This window comes from Harpegnathos saltator, unplaced genomic scaffold, assembly GCF_003227715.2.
Source record: "Harpegnathos saltator strain DR-91 unplaced genomic scaffold, Hsal_v8.6 scaffold381, whole genome shotgun sequence".
NCBI lineage: Eukaryota > Metazoa > Arthropoda > Insecta > Hymenoptera > Formicidae > Harpegnathos > Harpegnathos saltator.
In genome coordinates, this window is record NW_020230185.1 from 210854 (window position 1) to 233276 (window position 22423).

The window sequence follows — 22423 nt, forward strand, 5'->3', positions numbered from 1 at the left end:
CGCGATTGAAAACGCCCGTCGCGCGTTTTCAACCGCGGAAGAATTCCAATTGATTTCTCACAATAAGCGTTCGATCAGATCGTTCAATTTGCCTTTGATCAGATGCGATAAAATAAATAATAAATAAAACATATGAAATAAAAATTGTGTCTAAAATTATTTGCTATACATAAATATAAGTAATACAAATAAAAAATACAAACGTCGTCAAATGCAAATAAATTCCAGTTGCATGCACGATCGCGAGTAAAAAAAATTGTACGAATCAAAGCAAAGACGAAACTCGAGGTTCCGTGTCGCGAGATTCTACTTTATTTCATTCTACTTCCCACCTACCTTCTTTCTCGCGTCTCTCGATGCAAATTGCGAATTACGCAATATATAATTTTGAAGAGTTGTCAGAAAAGGAGAGAACGAGACGGAGGTAGATCCCCACGGGGATCTTCGCGGAATTTTTTCATTTTTAGCTTTCAATTTTAACAACGTTGAGGTTAAAAGGGGCACGAGGCAAGAGAGGCGGACGGCGGCGGAGCGAGGAGAGGACAATTCCGCGTGCGAGATGCCCGTGACGGAAATCGGATTTAGACGAATAATGTTATTATCGTTCCGCGCGATAGAGCGACGTGACGACGTCTTGACACGCGTATTTGCAAAGTCGCCTCGCGCATCGCCGATTAATTCAGTCGCGCGAAATATCCTTCGGCAAATATGAGAACGGCGCATTGTGCCGTTTAACAAAATATTCGGCAAAGGTCGCGAGCGAGCGCGTGCGCGCGCGCGCCTTCGCAAGGGCGCCGCGCGGAAATCAAATTGCACAATGCGACCTTCGGGGGCGGTCGGGCGCCGCGCGTTGCGTATCTCACACACGACCTTGACACGCGCTCTCCACCAGACGCGTTCCTAAGAATTCGCAAATTCTCGCCCGTTTGCGAAGTGCGATTTTTTTCATTTAAAGGTATCGCGCGTTAAGCTCTTTGGTTGGTCGCGCGCCGAAGATGTACATATGCGTGACAACGGCGTCAGGGTTCGGCAATCTCGTCAGTCTCATATAAGAGTCTGAGACACAAGAACGATCAATTTTTCCATTTGTTGGAAATGGTTTTATGTCGGAATCGCTTCAGTCTCGAATAGCAGTAACGTTGCGACGCGGAATAATACGTGAGGGAATGATTTTTATCGCGACGGAGATAAATTCTCGTCAAATATTCACGTCGATCGAATCGGGCGGGATGTTAATCACACGCGTTTGTGAACCCTTCGTGATTTTTCGTCGTTCAAATTTACACAGATTTTTGGCATTTGTACTATTGTTGCTATTGACTCGTTGGTGCGATTGTGCGAGGGCGAAGGCAGGCGAATTTTTTCACGACTTTAAACGAGCACTGATCAGTATTCGCGTGTATTTTCGGTATTGAACGAGAAGTGGCCACGCGCGCGCACGAGAGAGAGAGAGAGAGAGAGAGAGAGGGAGAGAGAGAGAGAGAAATCGGGGGTGGAGATTTTATGAAAACAACGAAACGCGCGGAGACGGCGTGCTCGAGTATAACGAGCAACAGTTTGCGGAGTAGCTCGCTCGAGCGGAACTGTTGTTCGATCGGAGCGAATAAACGGACGAGGGTGTTTGTTTACAAGATGCAAGGACGAATCGCAGTTCCGACATGCATCAGCGCAACGCCATTACGACGGTGTAGCGCAACGCGAGAGGTCTGCGATCGATGCCACTTCCTTGCAGTCACTTCAAACTATCGTTTTCGGAGGCAAGATCAAATAACGTTTACGCGATTTGCTGTCTCTCCCTCTCGATCATCGCCGATCATCTTCAAATCGAGCCTGCTCAGACTCAGGTTTTGAAATTCGCGCTCGAGAAGAAGGAAACCGTATACGCCCGAGATCGAAATTAAAATCTCACGCGAGGGAATAAGCACGCGCGGAGACGACGCACATTTCGCGATACGTAAAATAAAATCAAAAGAAGAAAGATGCGAGGCAAGCTCCCGCAAGAAATTCGGTTCTCGTACTCACATTGACTAGTATTTGTAGCGCCTCCACGTAAGAGCGTTCCGTGTCGTACAGCTCCACAACCACGTGGGTCCTCGTGTCCTGCAAAACACGAACAAAAGACAATGGTGAGAACTTGTTACGAGCGACGTTCGGGAGAAAGATACATCCGACGAGAGGAGTAGAGAGAGAGAGAGAGAGAGAGAGAGAGAGGAGACGAAAGCCAGTTGTCAGTCGATTATCGCATCGTCGTCTCGTGATGAAGACCGCACGTGCACGCTCACGAAAGGCGTACACGTGCGATGCTTCACGTGCGTACAACGCGACCAGCGTTGATTATGGTCGTTACGCAACGCGGACGACGAGCCGTAAGGTGTTGCCCCCAGGTGCGCATCGCGGATGCAATCGCGGAAGGATAATGGGCACAATGCGTCGCGCCGTCGAGATGCACGCCGACGTCGGCGTCGGAGAGGCCGATTAAAGGCGTAGTGCCTTTAATCCCCGACTAATATGCCGACTAATGGACCGCGTTACGTATCGACTCGGGATCTTTCCGGGAACTTCCGCCATTGCATCTCTCGTGTTATCCCAACGATCATCCGTAGGTAGGTCTCTTCCTCTCTCCCTCAGCTGCATCTTCTTCTTCTTCTTCTTCTTCTTCTTCTTTTTCTTCTTCCCTTCATCCTCCTCTTCCACTCTCTCTCTCTCTCTCTCTCTCTCGCCCCTCTCCCCCCTCTCTCTCTCTCTCTCTCTCTCTCTCTCTCGGCTCGTCTGAATGTTTTCTGCGAGTGTTCTTCATATCTTCAGCAGTGAAACACAAATATCATGCGATGAAGAGTGGGCGAACAAAAGCACGTATTCTCGTGAAAAATGTATTATACGTTTTCATTAGCGTCGAGACAAGAGTATCAAATCGAGAAACAAAAAGCGAAAGACAGACAGAGAGAGAGAGAGAGAGAGAGAGAGAGAGGAAGAATGAGAGAAAAGCTGACCTATCGGACGTGAATTCGACAGCAATGATTATCCTAGAAATACTTTGGTACGATATAGTACGTCAGCGGGGCTTACTCAGCGTTTACTCAGAGCGCGCGGGATGTTTTTCGCATGCAGAATTAGCCCTGCCTACTCTGTATAAACATTAAAAACGAGAAACTACCCACGCGTTCGGAAGTGACGCGTTCGTTATTCTCGCTGTCCACCGACGGCTGGTTGATGAGTTTGCGATCAGCGTTCATTGTCATCCTCGTAGGCCACCTTTGCTTGCGAGCTTTCAACTGCGTGGACAGCGGCCACTCGCAAAGCACAGTCCCAGCGATCCCGCGGACGAGAATGCGCGCGCGCGCGCGCGCGCGCCTCTTGCGTCGAGTTTACCGTCTCTCAACGCGTGATCCCGCGCGAAAGCAGACGCGCCGAGAAACCAAACACGACCGCGTCCGCGACGCGGTCTCGCTGCGGCGAGAAACGCCGCGCTTCCGATCTCGCGCGGCGGAAACGGCGAAACGAACCGCGCGCGCGCCGGGTTTCCGCGCCGCGAAAGTCTGCCCTCTTCGCGGGCGGGCGGTTTTATTCTTGGGCTCTCTCGCCGCGCGAGCTTCAGGTCGGTCGCGCTACAGGCGCTTCTCGCTTTCCACACGAGCTGCTTCGGGAAAAATGACAGTTATATAATGCGATCTGTCCGCCGGAATTTTTGCGCGGACGGAACTCACGGGTCGCCACGGGCTTCGAGGTACCACGCGCTTGTAAAACGACGGAGAGAACGCAAGTATCGATCATCGCGAGAGAGAGAGAGAGAGAGAGAGAGAGAGAGAGAGAGAGAGAGCGGGGGGGGGAGGAGGGGAGGACGGGCGCAGGTATCGCGGAAATTCAGCCGCGCATTTCTTCGCTCGCAACATGAGGTTTCCGAGATAAGTAAATTCCGTGAAATTGTCAGCGCGCTCCGAAGAAACGCTCTGCCGAGAGAGAAAGCAATGGGGAAAATCTTTAAAGAGACGCGCCTTTGCTAAAAACCTATACATCGGCCTGAGCTATCCGCTTTGAGAGCTCGCTTGACAAGCTCGAGTTGAAAGCTCGCTCGAGCGCAACTAGCGTTTCCCGCACTTCTCACGAGTATCGCGAGCCGGATTCTTTCCGGCTGAATTTCCGCGCCGACAACCGAGGCGTCGATACTCGGAGGCAAAATCAACGCTCGAGGGAGAGCTGCGGGAAGAAAACGGGGGCGTCGAAGGGGTCGCGCCGCGGAAATCGGCGTCCGGGAGTTGTTACGTAAGCTACGGCCCGGGACAAATGGAGAAGGAACGGACGACTGGCCGTCCGCACGTGCGTCGTATCGCGGAACCGGCGCACGTGTCGTCGGCGGGGAAGGAAAAAAGAGCGCGACGTGTCGTCTCTCTCGACGTGTCTCTCGACGCCTACTCGGCGCTCGGCTCTCGGGCAGCGCCTCTTTAAAAGCTCACGGCACGGTTTGCACGTTGCGGAGGAGGAGGCGCTTCTCGCGCCTCCGGAGCGTCGCGCATCGAACGCGTCGACCGTTCGCTCACGAACCGGTCGCTCGGCCGGCCGTTATATTTAGCGCCGTGACTAAAGGCCCCCGCGGCGTATGTGTGTGTGTGTGTGCTGCTTGCAAGCTCATCCGCGGCGCTCTGTCTTTTTCGCGCTCCTTCGGTCTTTCCACGTTTCATCGAGTCGCGGCCGATTACGGAGTCGATTGCGAGCGAGGTCGATGAGATCGATCGATCAGGTCGCGCTCGGCCAACACCCATCCTTCGGTCACGCCGCGCGAGCGTAATGATGATCCATTGCGCGAGCGCTTAATTACGCAAGTTCCCGTTTAATTAGCCGCCGGAGTTATATCACAGTTATATCGCAGCCGGCGTTTATCCTTGTTGCCCAAGTAGTCTCGGGAGTTTCGTAATCTCGCGAAGCCGGCGCGCGCTCCGCGATCGTCGAGATGAGATCAGGAAGGGTGATGAGAGTGCTGCACGCTTGCGAGTCAAGAGAAGCTCGCAACGAGGAAGCTGCTAATGTTTCGCCGGAATATACCCGCTCGCTCTATTCTTCCGGTCTACGTTGCTCGCGCAATTTCTCCCGCTCCCGTATGGAGAGAGAATTTTTCTCGAGGATACGAATCTTTTGGGACTGACAAAGTGTCAGCTTGTCCAGCTTTGAAGCTGGAGTACTACCCTACTCCTATTATCAAAAACACTCGAAGATGGGGCGCGCTTGCGCGCGCGCCCGGTAGAAACTCTCAGAGTGCAGAATTAACGAGCTACCCGGGCGAGCTGTTAATTAATGCGCAAAGTTGAACTTTGATATAAAGATACCGCAGTTACGCGATACGGCGCGGCGCTATTATCGCGGGATAAAAGTGCCCTCTCCATATTTGCCGTAATCGACCGTCGCCGTCGCTCGCTCGGCTTCTTGCCCCGTTCGATCGCCAACGCGATTTATTTCGCGGCGATAAGCCGGGCGTCCTGCGAGGGAGGAAAAGCAGCGATTATCGCGCTCAATTATCCGGCCGATCGCATTCGCGACAGCATTCCGATACAGTTGACTTCATTTCGATCTCGTAACCGTAATCCCATTATGTAAGTTAATACCGCATTACGCGAGCGCTCTGTCTTGCTCGGTGCGTGCGGGCGACGGACGAACAAACGAACAAACTGTACCCGCGGCACAGAACCGCGTCCGCTGACGGATTGTTCCGCTCCGACAAATCTGATGAAAAAACCGAGCCGCGGACTTTTACCGTCGTCGAGTCGAGAGAGCCGCCGACTAAGCACTGCGTCGTCGCCGGCGACGTCGCTGTTGCACGTAACGAGGTAACTCCGTGTCCTCGCCGGAAATCGCAGTCGCTATTACGCGGGGGATTAATCAAGCGTAGCGAGGAGCGCGAGGACTTCTTTCTCGGAGCACTTGAGCGACGGCGCGCGGCTCGTTTGCGAACTTCCGAATAGATCCGACGAGACAAGGTCAGGAAGAGGTGGCTCTCTCCCCGGCAGGTCGACAAGAGGAAACGCACGTTTCCTGATACTGGAACGCGCCGAGAGAGAAGCCAGGTGGTCCTGACTGACTCGGGCGCGTTTTGGACGAGATCCTCCCCCCTCTCTCATCAGGTTCGCGCGATGAGTCCCAAGTAGGGTTGCCAAATCCAAAAGTTAAAATTACCGGACATTTCTTACCCTTAACAATAACAAACCCAAACCGGACCGAAATAATAATCATAACGTTACATTAAATACAAAATATGACACGAATTTATTTACAATATTAATTTCCAAACAATTTTATAAACGAGATTTGATTGAACAAAATAATAAACTATCACTTTTTTAATATATATGAAATGATGGATCGGCAGATCATCCACTGGATGGCTTTTCGTGGCGCTCGATCGTTTGTAGGCGCTTGAAACGGAGAAACGTTGCTAAAATCTGAACTCTTATTCCACTGATCGGATATAGCTTACAAACCAGACATATGACGTCCGGTTTGACTTATTAATCGGACACTGAACCGGACAAGATTTCTGAAAACCTGACAGTCCGGGTCAAAACCCGGCAGTTGGCAACCCTAGTCCCAACCGCGTCCTCGTGGAGGAGCGTGCGAAGAGTCAGTCGACACTTCGACCTGAACTTTCACCACAAACGTGCGGATCGATCAGAAGCTGTTCCAGAATACAGAATGCACACGAAGGCGAAGTGTCATCGTCTCTCAACGAGCAGCCGAATAGAATTTACTCCAACTCGCAGTTCGATTCAACGGACCTTCCGCAAGTCTTCGCAAAGTTGCTGAAACGAAGTTGACGAGAGCGAAAGCGACCGCGTCTGAAATTTTCCGCGAAAGAGTCGTCTCCCGCGGTTGCCCTGAAGAAGGGAGAAAAACTTGAGACCATGGCGGACTAACGAGACGCACCAGACCGTTAACAGTCCTCTCTCTCTCTCTCTCTCTCTCTCTCTCTCTCTCTTTCCCTCGTCGAAACGAGTTAAAAGGCTCGCGCGGCTCCTCCAGGTAGTCCTTATTTACAGCGCCTCATTGTCGCCACCACAAGTGCCACGCGATCACGAGCGTAAACAACAGCGTTCGACGACGACGACGAAGTACGAATAAAATTACAACCTGTTACACCCGACGGAGGCGTCGTGACGCGCGCGTAATTGCGGCCGGCCGCTGACTCTTCAATTCGCGTCGGGAAGGGAAAGAAGCGCGAATCGGAGCGGAACGGCACCTAGACCTTGTTTGAAAACCGCTCCTCTCATGTACACACACAACATACACATGCACACGCACACGCGCACACACACGCGCGCACACACACACACACACACACGCACGCACGCACGCACGCACACGCTCTCGCGTATACCCGAGCGCGCGACCAGCGTTTCGCTTATTTCAGCCACGCGGCTATCGAAACAAACGGATGGCACGATGATGATATAACGCCGCACAAGCAAATGGAGAGTGATATAACGCAAAACGATCACAGCAGCGATCGAGGGATCGATAGCCGAGCGCGTTAGCCGCCGCTCCCGTTCCCCCGCGTTTCGCAACAGACGAATGAATCGTCCGATCCTAACACAAACGCGATTTACTTTATTTTTCTTTCCTGCGAGGTTGCTCTTTATTGCCGCGTCGTTTGCGAGCCCGTCGAAACACACATACACACACGCACGCACACTCGCACACGTTCTCTTCTTCAAGAAGAAACGAAAAAATCCGATTCTCGAGCCCACCGCGCCCCGCCGCGCCGCGCCGCGCCGCGCGGCAGCGCGCGATATCGCGCAGGAGTCGGCTCGAGAGATTCCGTCTCGTCACCTTCGACGGAAGCGAATTTTCGGAAGCGCGTTCTCTCGGACCTGGGGGGATCAATCGACTCGACCGACACCGGCGACGTGCGGACGCACAATGAATTCGAGGCGAGTGCCGTCCACCTGCGGGCCTCCGCCGAGGCGCGAGCAAACGCGCGCGCCAAATAAATCGCCCCATCGGAGCGCGTCGCGTCGAAATTTACGCACGCGACGTGTCCGTCGGCCGCGATTTCAGTCGTTCACAATGCACACGCTCCTCTTCCGTGATCCGTGAGCTGTCTCCTCCGCAGGTCCAACCTCGCGAGTAGGCAGACGGCTCGAGCGCGACCACAACACCTGACCGACCCAACCTGACCCGGCACCTGTCATCGGCACCTCGCAGCGTTATTCTCTTTCTCTCGCATTACTCGCCCGTTATTCATTCGCTATTTACTCGCGTCGCGACTCTCGCGTGTTCTCGCGCCGCCGGCGCGGCCGGCTCGAGTCAGGAAGCAGCGACGAGGGAGCCGGGCCGAGATCGCGCGAAGGACACCTCGAGACCCTGGCGACGAGGTCCATCCGTCGAGGAGGAATTCGCCAGCTACCTACTATTGCGGCATCGCAGCGCACAGATCGTTATTGTTCGCGACTCGTGGAGATCGGCGGATCGAGAGAGGCAGAGATCCTAGGGAACCTTCCGGACGGCCGACCGGGACGTCTCGGCGCAGACGACGGCACTACGGAGAGCACACACGAGGAGACGACTACGGGGAAAGAGAGAGAGAGAGAGAGAGAGAGAGCTGACCGGCGCGTAGCGCTTTTCCGGCGAGCAACAGCTAGACGCGGCGATACGCCTGAAACTGGCGGTCCGTCGCACAGCCACCAGGAAGCTGATCGATGCCCAAGAGAATAACGGCGGCGGAGAGGACGGAAGCTGGGCGTCAGGACGCCGGCGCGTACTTTTCACGTGGATTACACGCGCCCTGCCGCCGCGCCGTGTCCTGACGCCACCGCCGCCGCCGCCGCCGCCGCCGCCGCTGCCGCCGCCGCCGCCTCCGCCTCCGCCTCCGCCCTCGCCGCCATTCTACCCCTCGTGCGACCTTGTCCTACGAGAAGACGAGGCCTCGTCGCGCGACCTTGCGTCGAATCCCGCCGGGCTAAGCTTTTCGAGTCTTGTTACTGTGCAACAGGTTCCTAATGTGAGACTTGGCTGGATAAAACGGTGCCTATGTGGATTCTCGAATTTTTCTCCAATTATCGCGTGCTCGAGTTTGGACGCGAAGGACGCCGAGAAACGCGCAACTTCCGGGCCGTCGAAGTTCCTGAGAGAGGCTCCCTTCCAGTCACGAATGTATGTATTTCCGATGAAAAGATGGAAAGATAACCGGTCTTTGTATCAGATGCCTCCCTGAGATCCATCTTGCGTGTCAGAACCTGACTCTTGTTCGTTAGCTGCAGGTTCGGCCGAACAGCAGTAGGATTGTAAGTTTCGCAGATTCGGGGAGGAGAGGATATCGCGCGGAATCATTATAAATAGAAGCGAACGTCGCGAACAGTGCGTACTGGAAGGCGCGCACACTTTGCATCGCTCGAAATTAAAGGCTAATTTAACGGGCGGATTAACGTCGCGAGCGGCTCGCGCGCGCGCGCGCGCGATCGCCGCTCGCATTTTAATCGAAGTGGCGCGCGCGCGCGCGCTCGCCGGCAGACGTTCCGATTTTACGACGGCGTTCGACCGGGACCGGAGGCTCTTAAGTCGTTCGCGCGTATAACCGTACATTTTGTTCTTTCAAATAACAGATCTAATTCATAGCCGCGCGAGAGCGCGAGAGCGCGTGCGGCGTTCTCGCGCCAGGCGAAAGCGCTCCGAGGCGCGCTCGCTCCGCCAACGGCTGGATTCACGCCCGAATAAACTCGTCCACGTGAGGATTCCGTTAAAGAAGTTGAACGCACGATTTATGCAAGCCGCGCGCTGAACCGCGAGAACAATGACCGGGCTGGCGGTTTTACGCGCGCGCGCGCGTTTAAACCGGCCGACGAGCGAGGGAGATCGATAAGCCCGGCGAAGCGACGATCGTCGGAATACATCGTAATAAACAGACGTCTATTAAGAGCCGCTTCCTTCTTACGCGCTTACTCAGCGAGCAATCCATTTCCGCCGCGGCGCGGCGCGGCGCGGCGCGGCGGTGTGCGCTCGCGGAAAATCGCTCTGACACAATCGTCGAGTCGTCGGCTTCGGGCCGAGAAGAGAGGAAGCAACGCGATCGTGATTTCGATCAACCCTGCGCGCGCGGGGGGACTTCCGATTAAAATTGACCATTACGGAGCGCCGTCGTCGTCATTCTCACAGACGGAATTGACCAAGTAATTGCTTCAAGCGGATAGAATCCGCGTTTTTTATAACTTATGATTAAAGTATCAATAAAATATCAGGAGGGAATTGATAATAAACGCATGTTTCTCGCGAAATTAATTCAATTCTTCGCGATTCGGTGCCGATGCGAAAATGCACGAAAATAATTATTTATTTATTTACTTATTTATTTACGGGACTAATAATCATATCGTGAAAACTGAAAAATCGAGAAAGCGGAGCGGGAAGATTAATGTTACGACGAGAAAACAATCGAAGCAAAAAATCAATGCGAAAATTAGGCGCCTCCAGGCTCGGCATAAAAAGACTTAGCGCAATTATAAAGAAATATCTTATGAGGATCTGCGGATGCAGACAAGAGAGAGAACTGCGCGAGAGAGAACGGAAGATCGGGGACATCGCAACATTAAAGACCCGATGAAGCGTCGGGTGTCATCGAGAGGCGCGCGAAACGACTCCGGCGATTTTTCTTCGCACGGAATGCGTCCGCGCTCGGCTGCGGCTCGGCGCGCGCATCCTCTGAATTATTCTATGCGAGCTGCATTTTTGCAACATCCCGCGGTCCATATTTATTTCGACGACGCTTGTTTAGTCTGCGCCGCCGGGACCTGCGACGGGTGTCGGGATGCTCGCTCGTGCTTTTCGCGTGCGCCGATTTAACAGGTTTATCAGGCCGCCGCAACACGCGCGATGCAATAACAAAGTTATCCGTTCGTGCGAATCCCGCGGCTGATTCGCGAGGGTCCGCACGCGTGCCGACGTTCGCGCGCACTCACGTAAAAGGAATGCGTGCGAATGTATCGGGTTGCGTAATAAGTATAATTTCGGGTTCCTCACGCTGAGAGGGAAAAATGTTTAGTTTTACTAAAATTGTAGTCGTTCACTGATAGAAAAATATAATTGAATTAACTATAATCTCACTATATTTCATAGTTCATTTTGGCGTGTCAACCATATTTTTATAGTTGGCGGAACCTGCAAAATATAGTAGAATAAACACAAATATATAGTCAATGATTGTCTGAAATAATTGTTTAGTTACTTTTACCACATATATGGTAATTTCTCGTTCACAAATATAAATATAGTGAGATTTAATATTCATATAGTTACATCTGTCATCATTTAGCAAATATTCTGGTAATGTTGACTATATAAAAGAGTTACTTTTACCTACCATTCTATATTTGTATCCATACAATAATTTTAGTTTAACTTACTAGAATTCTTAATTAAAATATTATATGGTTAGTTATACTATGCCTATATCGTAATTATTATCGACATTATGGTAATACTTATTATAAATATGATATTACGGACTATAATTTAGTTAGTATATCATTATAGTTCCAAATATCATATACTTTTCTCTCAGCGTCGTCATTGATTTTTAGTAGTAGCAATAGCAAATATCAAACATATTTTTCTCTCAGTGCAAACGATCGTACCTTTATAATTTTACAAAGAGATATATGCGAAAATATAATTGATTATTCCTGAAAAATCCAAAATTAATCGTCGCAAAATCCGCGATGGGTGGCACGTGACGTCAGCGGGACGTCACGGAATCTCGCATGCTTCTCGCAAACGCGGAAATGGGAAGCGTAGAAAATGGAAAAAAAGAACTTTATATCGCGTCGGTTCGTGAGTGAGCGAGAAGTGCAGCTCACGACGCGATAGCACGAGAAGGAAGCAATGAGGAAAAATCCGACATGCGCTCTCGAAGACGCAATTCCGTTCGCCGGCGGACGTGCGTTTCGCGCGCGATCTTAAGGTCGATCCGATCGAATTAAATATCGCGCAGCGGCCGCGCTTGCGAAACCGCATGCGTCTGCCGGCCAAGTGGTTTATACACGTCGTGTAAGTTAAATATTTAAATATTTCCCAGCAACGCGCCGCGGCGAATGCTGCAACTACTTTGCTCGCTCGCTCGCTCGCTCGCTCGCTCGCGCGCTGCACTCGTCGGTTTATTCATAGATTATCCGGCAACATCCTGGTCTACCACGCGGTCGCGTATATAAATGCATCGTGCCGCTGTTCCACGATCGTTCCTCGATCCGATCGAAATGTCGCGACGGAGGTTGCGAAAGCGCCGCGGCCGTTGATTTATGGCCGTCCTTCCTGCACGCGCACTTGGAAAAATCGTGCGAAATCAAATTCCGCGGCGCATCCGGCTTTAAGCCGAGATCTTTTATCTCGGGAACGGTTTGAGAGGATCCGCAGATGAAATGCGACTCGTAAAGCGCGCGTACACGCTACAGTCTGCGTTCTCCGATATATCGCACGTATGAATATTAAACATATTACATTTTATCAACATGTCTCACATTTTTTTATATACATGTTACATTCTGCCGGCTGACGCTGAAGCAAGGAAAACATCGAGAAAGCTCAACTCGTAAGTTACACGAAGCCGCGGCGCATGAGAGTGGAGTGAGGAAGAGGGAGTACATTGAGAGAAAAGTATATGATATTTGGAACTATAATGATATAGTAGCTAAATTATAGCCCGAAATATCATATTTGTAGTAAGTACTACCATAACGTCGGTAATAATTACGATATAGGCATAGTTACGATATGACCAACCATATAATATTTTTACTAAGAATTATAGTAAGTTAAACTAAAATTATTGTATGGATACAAATATAAAATGGTAGGTAAAAGTAACTCTTTTATATAGTCAACATTACCAGAATATTTGCTAAATGATGACAGATGTAACTATATGAATATTAAATCTCACTATACTTATATTTGTGAACGAGAAATTACCATATATATGGCAAAAGTAACTAAACAATTATTTCAGACAATCATTGACACCATATATTTGTGTTTATTCTACTATATTTTGCAGGTTCCACCAACTATAAAAATATGGTTGACGCCAAAATGAACTATAAAATATAGTGAGACTATAGTTAATTCAACTATATTTTTCTATCAGTGTAGAAAAGTGACAGATGAAACCCGCGTAGCATTTTTATACCCGCCTCTTTGCTGTCGACGTAAAAAGAGCTCTTGAAGCTGCGTAAGCCTCTGAAAGATCGCTGCAACGGTATCGTAACGCAGACGTAAGTCGCATTGAATATCTGGCGCTCGCGCTCGCACGCGAGATTCCTTTACGGCTCCCCGAGACTGATACGAGCGGCGGGTAATAAAAGTCGCCGGTACCTACCGATACCACCCACGTGCCTAGACGCGTCCGCACCTCTTAACAGTCAATGGAACCACGATTACGCTATTGTTCGAAAGTTTATGGCCGGTCGACGGGCCTTTCATTATTCCGCGGCGTCCGTGTATCTCTCGTGGCCGCCGCCGCCGCCGCCGCCGCCGCCGCCGCGCTTTCTCGCGCTTCGAATCTCCGTCGCCGGGTCCGCGCAGTTTCTCTCTCTCTCTCTCTCTCTCTCTTTCTCTGTAAACTTCGTCCGATAATGCTGTCGATAAAGTCGAGAATTTGTGCTCCCGGTCCGCACGCCGCCGCTCCATCACGTCCGGGGAAACTTGCCACTCCGGGAACGCGCGAGCCGACCGGACACGCGCTGTGTGCAGCCGCTCCTTCGCTTCGTTTCAATATTAAGAGGGGGAGGGGGGAGGGGAAGGGGTATTACACGCGGAGCAGGCCGTTTTCAAGGCTATTTTTAGTTTTCGTTGGCTCTATCTCGAACATAGTTATATTTTATTTTATTCATTTTTGCCTTAACATAATTGTAAGTTGAGAAAAATTTCATTTTCGATATACAGTAGACACGTAGTTGTTTAGTTTTATCCCTACTTCGGGCACAGTTATATTCTATTTTATTCATTTTTTTTTAAACATGGTGATACAAGCTTTAAAAAGTTTCATTTTCGATACTTTTTTCTTTGTACAGTCATTATTTTTTCAAACTTGGCTTCACTGCCTTCATTTTGGTACAGGCTATAAGGACAACCGTATATTTAAAAAATCTTTCTAATTTTTTGGTTTCGGAGTAGTGAGAGGCCCGGAATTATGTCGACAGCAAAGCATAGAGCTCGCAGACGGATGAAAGCATTTTTATCTATAATTACAAATTGGATCGGTTCTTGTGATTCAATAACATTTATTTCATACTTCGAATGAATACACCGTGAATATTTCAAGTCCATTGATCTTACCGTTTCTGTGGAAAAAATTCGTGAGAATAGCCTTGAAAACGGCCTTCCGCGTGTAATTCCCTCCTTAAATCCCCGAACGGAGCGATAGCGGGGGAGGGGAGTCGGCGGGCCGAGGATCCACGTGAAAATTGGACGGCGAAACACACGCGCATTCCACGCGACGTGACTCTTCAGTCACATCTCGACTTATCATCGAAGTGAAGTGAAGGAAACGCGAGACAAGAGATATCCGCCGAGTTTCGGTAATTCTGCGTGCGGGATAACTTGCGAAATCGCACGGCCGAGTTGCTCCGAGTTGAATCACTACGACGCGCCGTTGCGTCAAGTCACGCTTGCGTCACGTCGGCGAATAAACGACTCGTCGATTTACGTCCGCTCGCGAGCGTTAGGTTTTGCGATTTCCAAAATCGTTCACGCCCGCGGCTTCACTCGGTTTTCACTTGCGAGCGGCGACGGCGAGACTTCACCCGAAACTCTCTCAACGCATCTTCGCGCGCATCACGACGATCGCCAAAGCTCGCGGCAGGGGGGGACGGCCGAGCCGGGCGAAAGCGGCGGGGTGAAAGCTGATAGCGCGAGGAGGGCAAAAATTCGGGAGGATATCGCTCGACGGCGAGCTTTCGCAAGCGAGGGCCGCGTGGTAGGAGCTCGGGTATTACGTCATTCACGACGCTCGACGGGAATTTCATGAATGGAACGCAAAATTCACGACGCCTAGGCGTCGTGACGTCAGCGGTAAACATGACGTCGACGGAGGGTCGCCGGTGGAGGTTCGCGGAGGAAATAGTTCGCTGCTGCCCGGTGAAAACGCGGCTGCGTACAAACCGCGTTGCTGCTGCTGCTGCTGCAACTCGGCCTGGCGCGCACCTCGGAGTTGCATCACGCGCGTAAAAATGCGGCTTTGACCAAATTCGTAAAAACTTCTCCCCCTCTCTCGCCCTTGTCGTCCCTTTTTCTCTCGCCGCGCGGCGACTGCGAGCGGCGCGCGCCGAGTATCGCCGTAAATGCATTTCGCCTCGCGTCGTAAACAATTCTGCTTTCTCTCAGCGCGCGCGCGCGATGCAACTTTGCTTTCTTCCGCTGTGACTAATTTCCGCGGCGCTCGTGTGTGTGCGTCGCGATGTAAATTCCGCGAAGAGCCCCGTTAATCTTCGTCCGCGGGCCGAGATCCCGAGCGAGCGTTCGTACGGAGATTCTCGCGCGCTCGAGACGTCCGCGCGAATTTTCGACGAATATCTCTCGTGCGCTGGGAAGCACGATTCGTCGTTATTGACCTCGGCCGCGCGTACTCGTCAATGTACCTGCGCGATGCGCCGCGGCGCCAGCTCGTCATTTAGCCGAGAAGCGCTCCAACTCGCGCTCGTCGCATCGTGACCTTCCGTGCGCGAGCGACTTTTTTCAAGTAATGTCAGATGGTGGCTGACATTAAAATTCAGAGAGAAAATGCGTGCGTTCGCGGAAGGAAAATGTTGAACGGAATAAATAGAGTGCGAGACAAAAGGACGCGTGGGCCGGTAAAAAAGATGTGGCAATAATAGCGAAGAGATAAAAGTCGACGAAAAGTAAAACGAAGTAACTATACTAAACACAGAATCGGGAGAAACAAGTAAAACGAACGAAAAACATCGACACGCGCTTTCGCCATTTTCCGCCGACTTCCACGGTTCTCACGTTTGAGCGGGAAGATACTAGGGCTGTTACTCTTCGGCAGCTTCGAAGTCAACTTTGAACTTGGAAGTTTTTTGCGTCGAAGCTTCGAAGACTAGTCTTCGAGGATGTCACTCTTCGAAGTTTCGACATATTTGAAGATTCGAAGAATGCGCGGGGCGGTCGTTTTTTCGAGTCTGCGCTCTTTGTTTCTGCATGCACGCACTGCATGCTAGACCATCTCGGTCATATATATATTTTTACATTCCGTGGATAACAAAAGTATCGGCTCGTGATTCGATTCCCGAACACTTTCGAATTCTCGAAATTTCTGAGTGTTCTGAGAGGGGAAGGTATAAGGAAATTTTTGTTGTTGTCTTTTTTCTTTTTCTTTCCTTTTTCCTTCTTTCTTTCTCTCTTCTCTTTTTCTCTATATATTTCTTCTTTATATATTCTATTTTGTATTTTCTTTCACTTTTATTGCATGAGAATTTTCTCACTCGTTTATCACTTACTGTGTCATCCTTGTACACCAAAGGAGTCAGACCCGTATATTATTAATAACTGTATATTATTAATAAATAAATAAATAAATAAAAAGTTCAAAGACTGAAACTTTGAGGGTTCGATGCTTCGAAACTTCGATCGTCGAATAATTTGTATCGAAGCTTCGAAGCTTCGAACATGAAAACTTCGAAGAAAAATTACACCTCTAGGAGACGCCGCGACGTTGTGGGATGAGTCGAGCTTCGCCGTTGGTACATAAAACGTCTTAACATTTCACGCGCGATATTCCGCGATCACGAATCGTTCGATCGGCGTGAGAATCCGTCTGGCTGCGCTAACGGACGCTGCGGAGAGCGGAGAACGTGACCAATTTGTGGCAACATCCTTAAGTGATATATATGCGGCCGCCAAGGACTCTGACGGATAGAACGGTGCCTATCGCACCCGTGATTCTTTGTTGTTCTTTCCAGGTGACAAACAGCGACGAATAGAGGACACGCGCGTTGCATAAGAAAGTTCATCGGAATTGCGTAAATTTCTACCGCGGATTGTGCGGAGGCGACTATGCAAAACCAATCAACTACGGTGAGAAACGCCCAATGTTCGTTTCCGTCTGAAATCCTGTTTTTTTCCTTTTCTCCCGCCTCTCTCTCTCTCTCAACGTAGGAAAATCGAGGTCGTCGACACGGATACTTGAACCGTTCCAATTCGAATCGGTTAGCGAGACCTAATCTGCGTAAAATTGACTAGCCATGTATAAGAATAAAATCCTCTAAAATTTAGATGATCTCGCTTGTTCTGGAATTACTTTTCTTTGGGATGCAGAAATATCTTCAAAGGTACTTCCTCCTGCACGGACTTTCCTCCGTCCTCCCCTCTTCGTGTTTATCGGCCCGTGAGTGAATCTACTGAGAGCTACTATCGAGGCTAATTGTGAAAATTACAGCCCAGCCGATACTAAAGTACAAGAGAGCGAGCAAATTCGAGAGAAAAGACTATCGTGAGGCCAAACCTGGCCTTTCGTGTGCGAGATTTCCGCGAATTCTTTCTTCTCATCGGACGACCGATCGAGAGCAGCGTCGCTGCCGCGAGTTCGCCGCAGAGACGCGGAGACAGATTCGTCGCGAGGCTCCGCCTGTGAATCGCGTGAATCGCGTCCGCTTTTGCCGTGCCGATAAGCGCATACGGCGCGCAAGGTCGCGAAGGTTGCGTCAAGACGACCGCGGCACGCGAACCATCGTGTCGACGTCGAAGACCGGTCCCCAGGTACGCCTAACCCGCCAGGAATATCCACGTACACGCCCCCGCTGTGCCAGAATCGTAGGGACGCTATACCAACCTCGAGTGCACTGGCCAAGGCACGGACTCATCCGAGAAATATGGCCGTACATTATTATTAGATTATGTTTTCGGCGCTGGAGTCGAACGGGCGCGAGCGAGCTCAGCCATTCGTTTCGCGCGAGGCACCGGCTGGATTTCGGCTCGCCGGCGCGGCGCGGCGCGGCGCTTCCTCCTCGTGATCGTTCGGCCAGATGCTGCAGCGCCGATAGCCGAGCCAGAGATACGACAAGATAAGGACGCTCAGCGTCTTTGTATCCGAAGACGAACGAAACCGCCGACCGCCGGCGGCGAAGAAGCGGAATCGAAATTCTTTGGCTCGCGTTCACGCAGCACATTTAGCGCGAAATGTCACCGTCTCATTGCGAGATTTATTCGTTTAATAAGAGAAGAACGCCCCGCCCCCTCCATCACCCTCCGCCGCTCGACCTCGCTCTGTCTTTCCCGCATACGCCGGGAATTAGTCACAAAAACGCGGCCAAGAGTTTAAGAGCCGAATGAGATCTCCTGTCGGTCGGTGCGGCAGAGAAACTCGAAAAACGAAATATCCGACCAACAAATCGCACTCTCGTGCGACTCTCGATCTCTCCTCAACGGCAGCATCGGCAACGACGACCACAGAGATGTTTACTATTCAACAAGTCTCACGAGGTCAGTGTATCTTCATCAGAGGCTCAAAATAGGAACTCCATCGCGAATTTAGAGCGCGAGCGTCGGCCTCACGCGTCGCGTTCGATTGAGATTCTAACGAAACACGACGACCTCGCGTGATTCTTAACGGGCGTGTAAGAGGAAAAAAGCGGAGAAGCGAGCGAGCGAGAGGGAGCGAGAGAGCGAGAGAGCGAGAGAGAGAGAGAGAGAGAGAGAGAGAGAGAGGGGAGAACAGAGCCGAGAGAGTTCTCCGGAGAGAAATTGTTCGTCGGTTAATCAAGCCGAGTGCATGCATCAAACGTCTCGATAACGAACGCGAGCCGCACGAAGCGCGCGGACGATACTTTACGAGCCTCCCTCGCGTCTTATCTGCGGCCTTATCGCGAAAAAAACGGGCGAAACGTAGAGCCGGCCATTGTAACCGGCAATTTATATCGAAGCGAGATAATCTGACTCACGTTTCGATGCGCCGGTGCGCGAGCCACCCTCTCCGAGGATCCTCTCAGCAGCTCCGCGAGCAGCTCGGGACTCGGCCCCGGAAGTCCCTCGAGTTTCGTCGGGCTGGAGGTCGTCCGGTGGTGGCAGGGCGTGGGCGGCTCGGAGCCGCTGTTGTTGCTGCTCGCGTTGTACGAGAGATTCGCGGAGATCTTCCTGCGGGGGCGCAGGCCCTCCTCGAGCGCGATGTCGGTGGTGCGCGGTTTCGCCATCTCGGCCTCCAGCATCTGCCCGTAGGGTCCACGCAGGGGCCTCTTGCTGTACCTTGACATCGGAGATTCAGGATTCGTAGTCGCATTCGGAAGCAAGCGATTGGCCTATAACCCGTCCCCTCCGCCCTCCCCTCGTCGCGAGATAATTTCCCTCTCGTCTGAGAGATCAATCAAACCGGCGGCGGAAGCCCTCGCTAATAATGGGCGAGACGAGCTGAGTGGGTTAATATAGATTAGGTCTTCGGCTCAACGTAGACCACGCGCGATTCCCAAACGCGAGGAAACCGCTTTCAAAAGCTCGAATTACGTTTGGCTAGCCCGCGAAAGTCAAAGCGACGGTAAGAAAAATCCGCGCGAAGAAGAAGAAGAAGAACCGGGTGGAGGAGAGTCGGTGAGGCTGATTATAATCCGACTCGGCCGTCGAGTGTCATAATTACTTGACCGGGGCTGTCATTAAGAAAGGGTTCGCCCTAACCGAAGGAGGAACGCGTCGAGCCGACGTATCAGGCGCACTTCCGTTCTATTTCGAAGGGGTCGGCGGGTAGGTTCTCCGGTTACCTTCGAGGCGTGTGGCCCTCGCAGTCGGACAGGTCGCTGGGCGTCGCAGGTGGCTCGTCTCTTTCCTCGCTGCTCTGAGCCGACAGCTTGTTTCTGTCCGCGTCCAAGGGCTCCGGCCATTGAGTTATGTACACGCCCTTCCTCCTCTTGCTGGTGTCGCCGCGGTATCGTCTCGCCTTGCCGGAGGGCGAGGACGCCTCCGAGGGAGTCTCGCTCAGCGCCTCGCTGCCCTCGCTCGCCTGGCTCAAGCGCGGCTCCTCCGGGGGTGGCGTGATGATCACCTCGTGCGGCTCTATCCTGGTCTCTAAAAAGCATTCCTGCGCTCTCATCGTTCCCTCGCTCTGTCGCGACGGTTTTGCGTTAGAGAGAGATTCGGACGGAGCGGAGGGACATCGTCGCCGAGCGACGTCGTTCTCTCTCGACGATGTTATCGTCGACGACTCGTCAGCCACAATTCGCTTTCGGAGGAACTTTCATAGCCGTAGCCGTGATCTATAAATTTTCACGCGTCCCCGGTGAAACGTAACATTAAAATCCACAGATCCGTCTGAGCGGTTTCGCGTTAATTCCGAGCCGAGAGGCCGCTGACGAGACCGGTAATCTCTTTCTCGAATTCCAGACCCGTTCTGCGGGGCGTTTCGACCAGCCCGGACGAGACGAGCTCGCGCGAGCGAGAACTCGTCGAAGCGCGGATGCGATCGGAACGGAGAGAGAGAGAGAGAGAGAGCCGGCTTTATTAGCGCGGAATCGAATGAAATGGACGCCCATGTACTTCGCGATGTCGGACGAGGGGTGATGCGAGGTCGGCGAGAGAGAAAGAGAATCGAAAGAGAGAGGGAGGGAGGGAGAGAGAGAGAGAGAGGGAGGGAGGGAGGGAGGGCTATTTTCGGTGCATCGACAGGAGCACGGGTACAAAGGTGCACGCAAGTTCCATGTTATTTTGCGCGGCACTATTTTCAGAACGGTGGGTGCCAGGGTGGAAATATATACACATATATATAGACGTTTGAGCGTCATTGAGTTATAGCCATCTTCATTGATGACTTCACGCGCTCGTCGCGCTTTCTCTCTCTCTCTTTCTCGCGGCGGCGACGGCGGCGGCGGCGGCGGCGGCGGCTGGAGGGCCGCCGCTATTCACAATAAATGATGAACCGACACGCATTTCTCAAGCGATGACGACAATCACGCAGCGGCGGCGAGCACACGCCCGGCTCTCTTCTTGTTCGCCTTCTTCGTTCGGCCGCCGCGCGACCGTTGTTTCCACCGCGATGAGCAATGCCGCGCGAAATTCGAGCGTGCAGATCTTGCCCGCACGCGGACTCCCACGCGCGAGTGTATTTCCGTTTTATATCCTGCCGAGATACCTCTCGCACAATCGATCCGCTACTACGGGCCGGACGGAAACTTTGCTCTCCAACTGCCTCGGGATTTCGCACCCACCCCTCCCCCCCGTCGCTGCCTTTCTTTTCTCTTCTTTCCCGAGATTACGCCCGTGAGACGCGCCGTGCACGCGTGTGTCTACGCGACAGACGTGATCCGCCTTGTGAAACGTATTCTTGTGTCACGCAACGATCAAAAAAGTGCGAGTCAAATGAGAAGGCAGTTTTAACGGAGCTGGAGAGACATGCAATATAACGATGCAGCAAATCTCGAGTCGCTCAGCGCGGGACGGAAGGGACCAAGCGTGCGACCGCCGACGAGAAGCAACTTCCTCTTTCGAACGAACGAAGAAACGCACAGATGCCGGGGAAGCACGTCTCTCGCCGAAATCAAAAGCGATACAATGACAAACCAACGAAGCGTCGTCCGAGAGAAGAAAATGCATTCCTCCCTGGGCTCTTCAATTCGAAAGCACCCGCGGTTCTAACCGAGAGAAACTCCGCTAGAGTCAAACTTTTCAGCTACATCCAAAAAAAAAAGTAATTTCAGGACAAGCGCAATCATCTAAATTTTAGAGGATTTTATACTATGTATGGCCTTAAGAGGATCCCTCTAAGATTAAGAGGAAAATATAAATATTATAAGCACATTATTCTTAAAGTTAGAGGGATTATATATTACATGTATGCAATGCAAATCTTATTGATTTTAATACAAATTTCCTCTTATACACAGATTATTTAATCTTTTTTTAAGAAGATTATTATTTATTCTTACTGTACTTTGTTCTTACTGGTTAATTTGACAAAAATTATTGTATGTTATGTATAGCGAAAAGTAATATATATATATAGATGTACTTCCAGTTCTACAATAAATAGGCACGAATGAAAGATTAGATATAGACATAAGACGATACGAACATCATAACAAATAAATTTCCAATCAGTTTTGTTATGGACTTCATAGCTACAAAGATGTTCATCATAACCAATTGTATGAAATATAGTTAAAAGAAAGAATATATTATTCAACGTTTAGTTGAGACAACTAAATATATTTTGTTATATAAAACAAGATATTTGGTTGCTATTAAAAAATGCTTCAACTAAACAGTTTTGTTAGAGATACTAAATTTTTTTTCCTAGCGTGGCTGAACAAAAGAAGCCAACATTTAAACATCAACATATTCCTCTTCATGTGCGAGGAAAATTAATATGATATAAGAGAAAATCCTTTTGAAATAAGAGGAAGACAGTTAGAATAATATCTAATAAATTTTAGATGAATGGTTCGCTTTAATCGCTTTGTCGAAAGAGGAGACCTTTCTC

The 22423-nt window shown here is 51.0% G+C and overlaps 1 protein-coding gene across 1 annotated transcript in view; it reads right to left on the reverse strand.

Moving 5' to 3' along the window:
- The window catches only part of LOC105187133 (rho guanine nucleotide exchange factor 17), a 70984-nt gene that overhangs the window by 18737 nt on the left and 29824 nt on the right, over nucleotides 1-22423 (reverse strand). Inside the window, exons 8-10 of the mRNA XM_025300757.1 lie at nucleotides 19713-20016; nucleotides 18906-19206; nucleotides 2023-2100 (exon numbers count right to left, since the gene is read on the reverse strand). Coding sequence (XP_025156542.1) covers nucleotides 2023-2100; nucleotides 18906-19206; nucleotides 19713-20016 — 683 coding nt within the window. The remainder of the gene's footprint in view (nucleotides 1-2022; nucleotides 2101-18905; nucleotides 19207-19712; nucleotides 20017-22423) is intronic.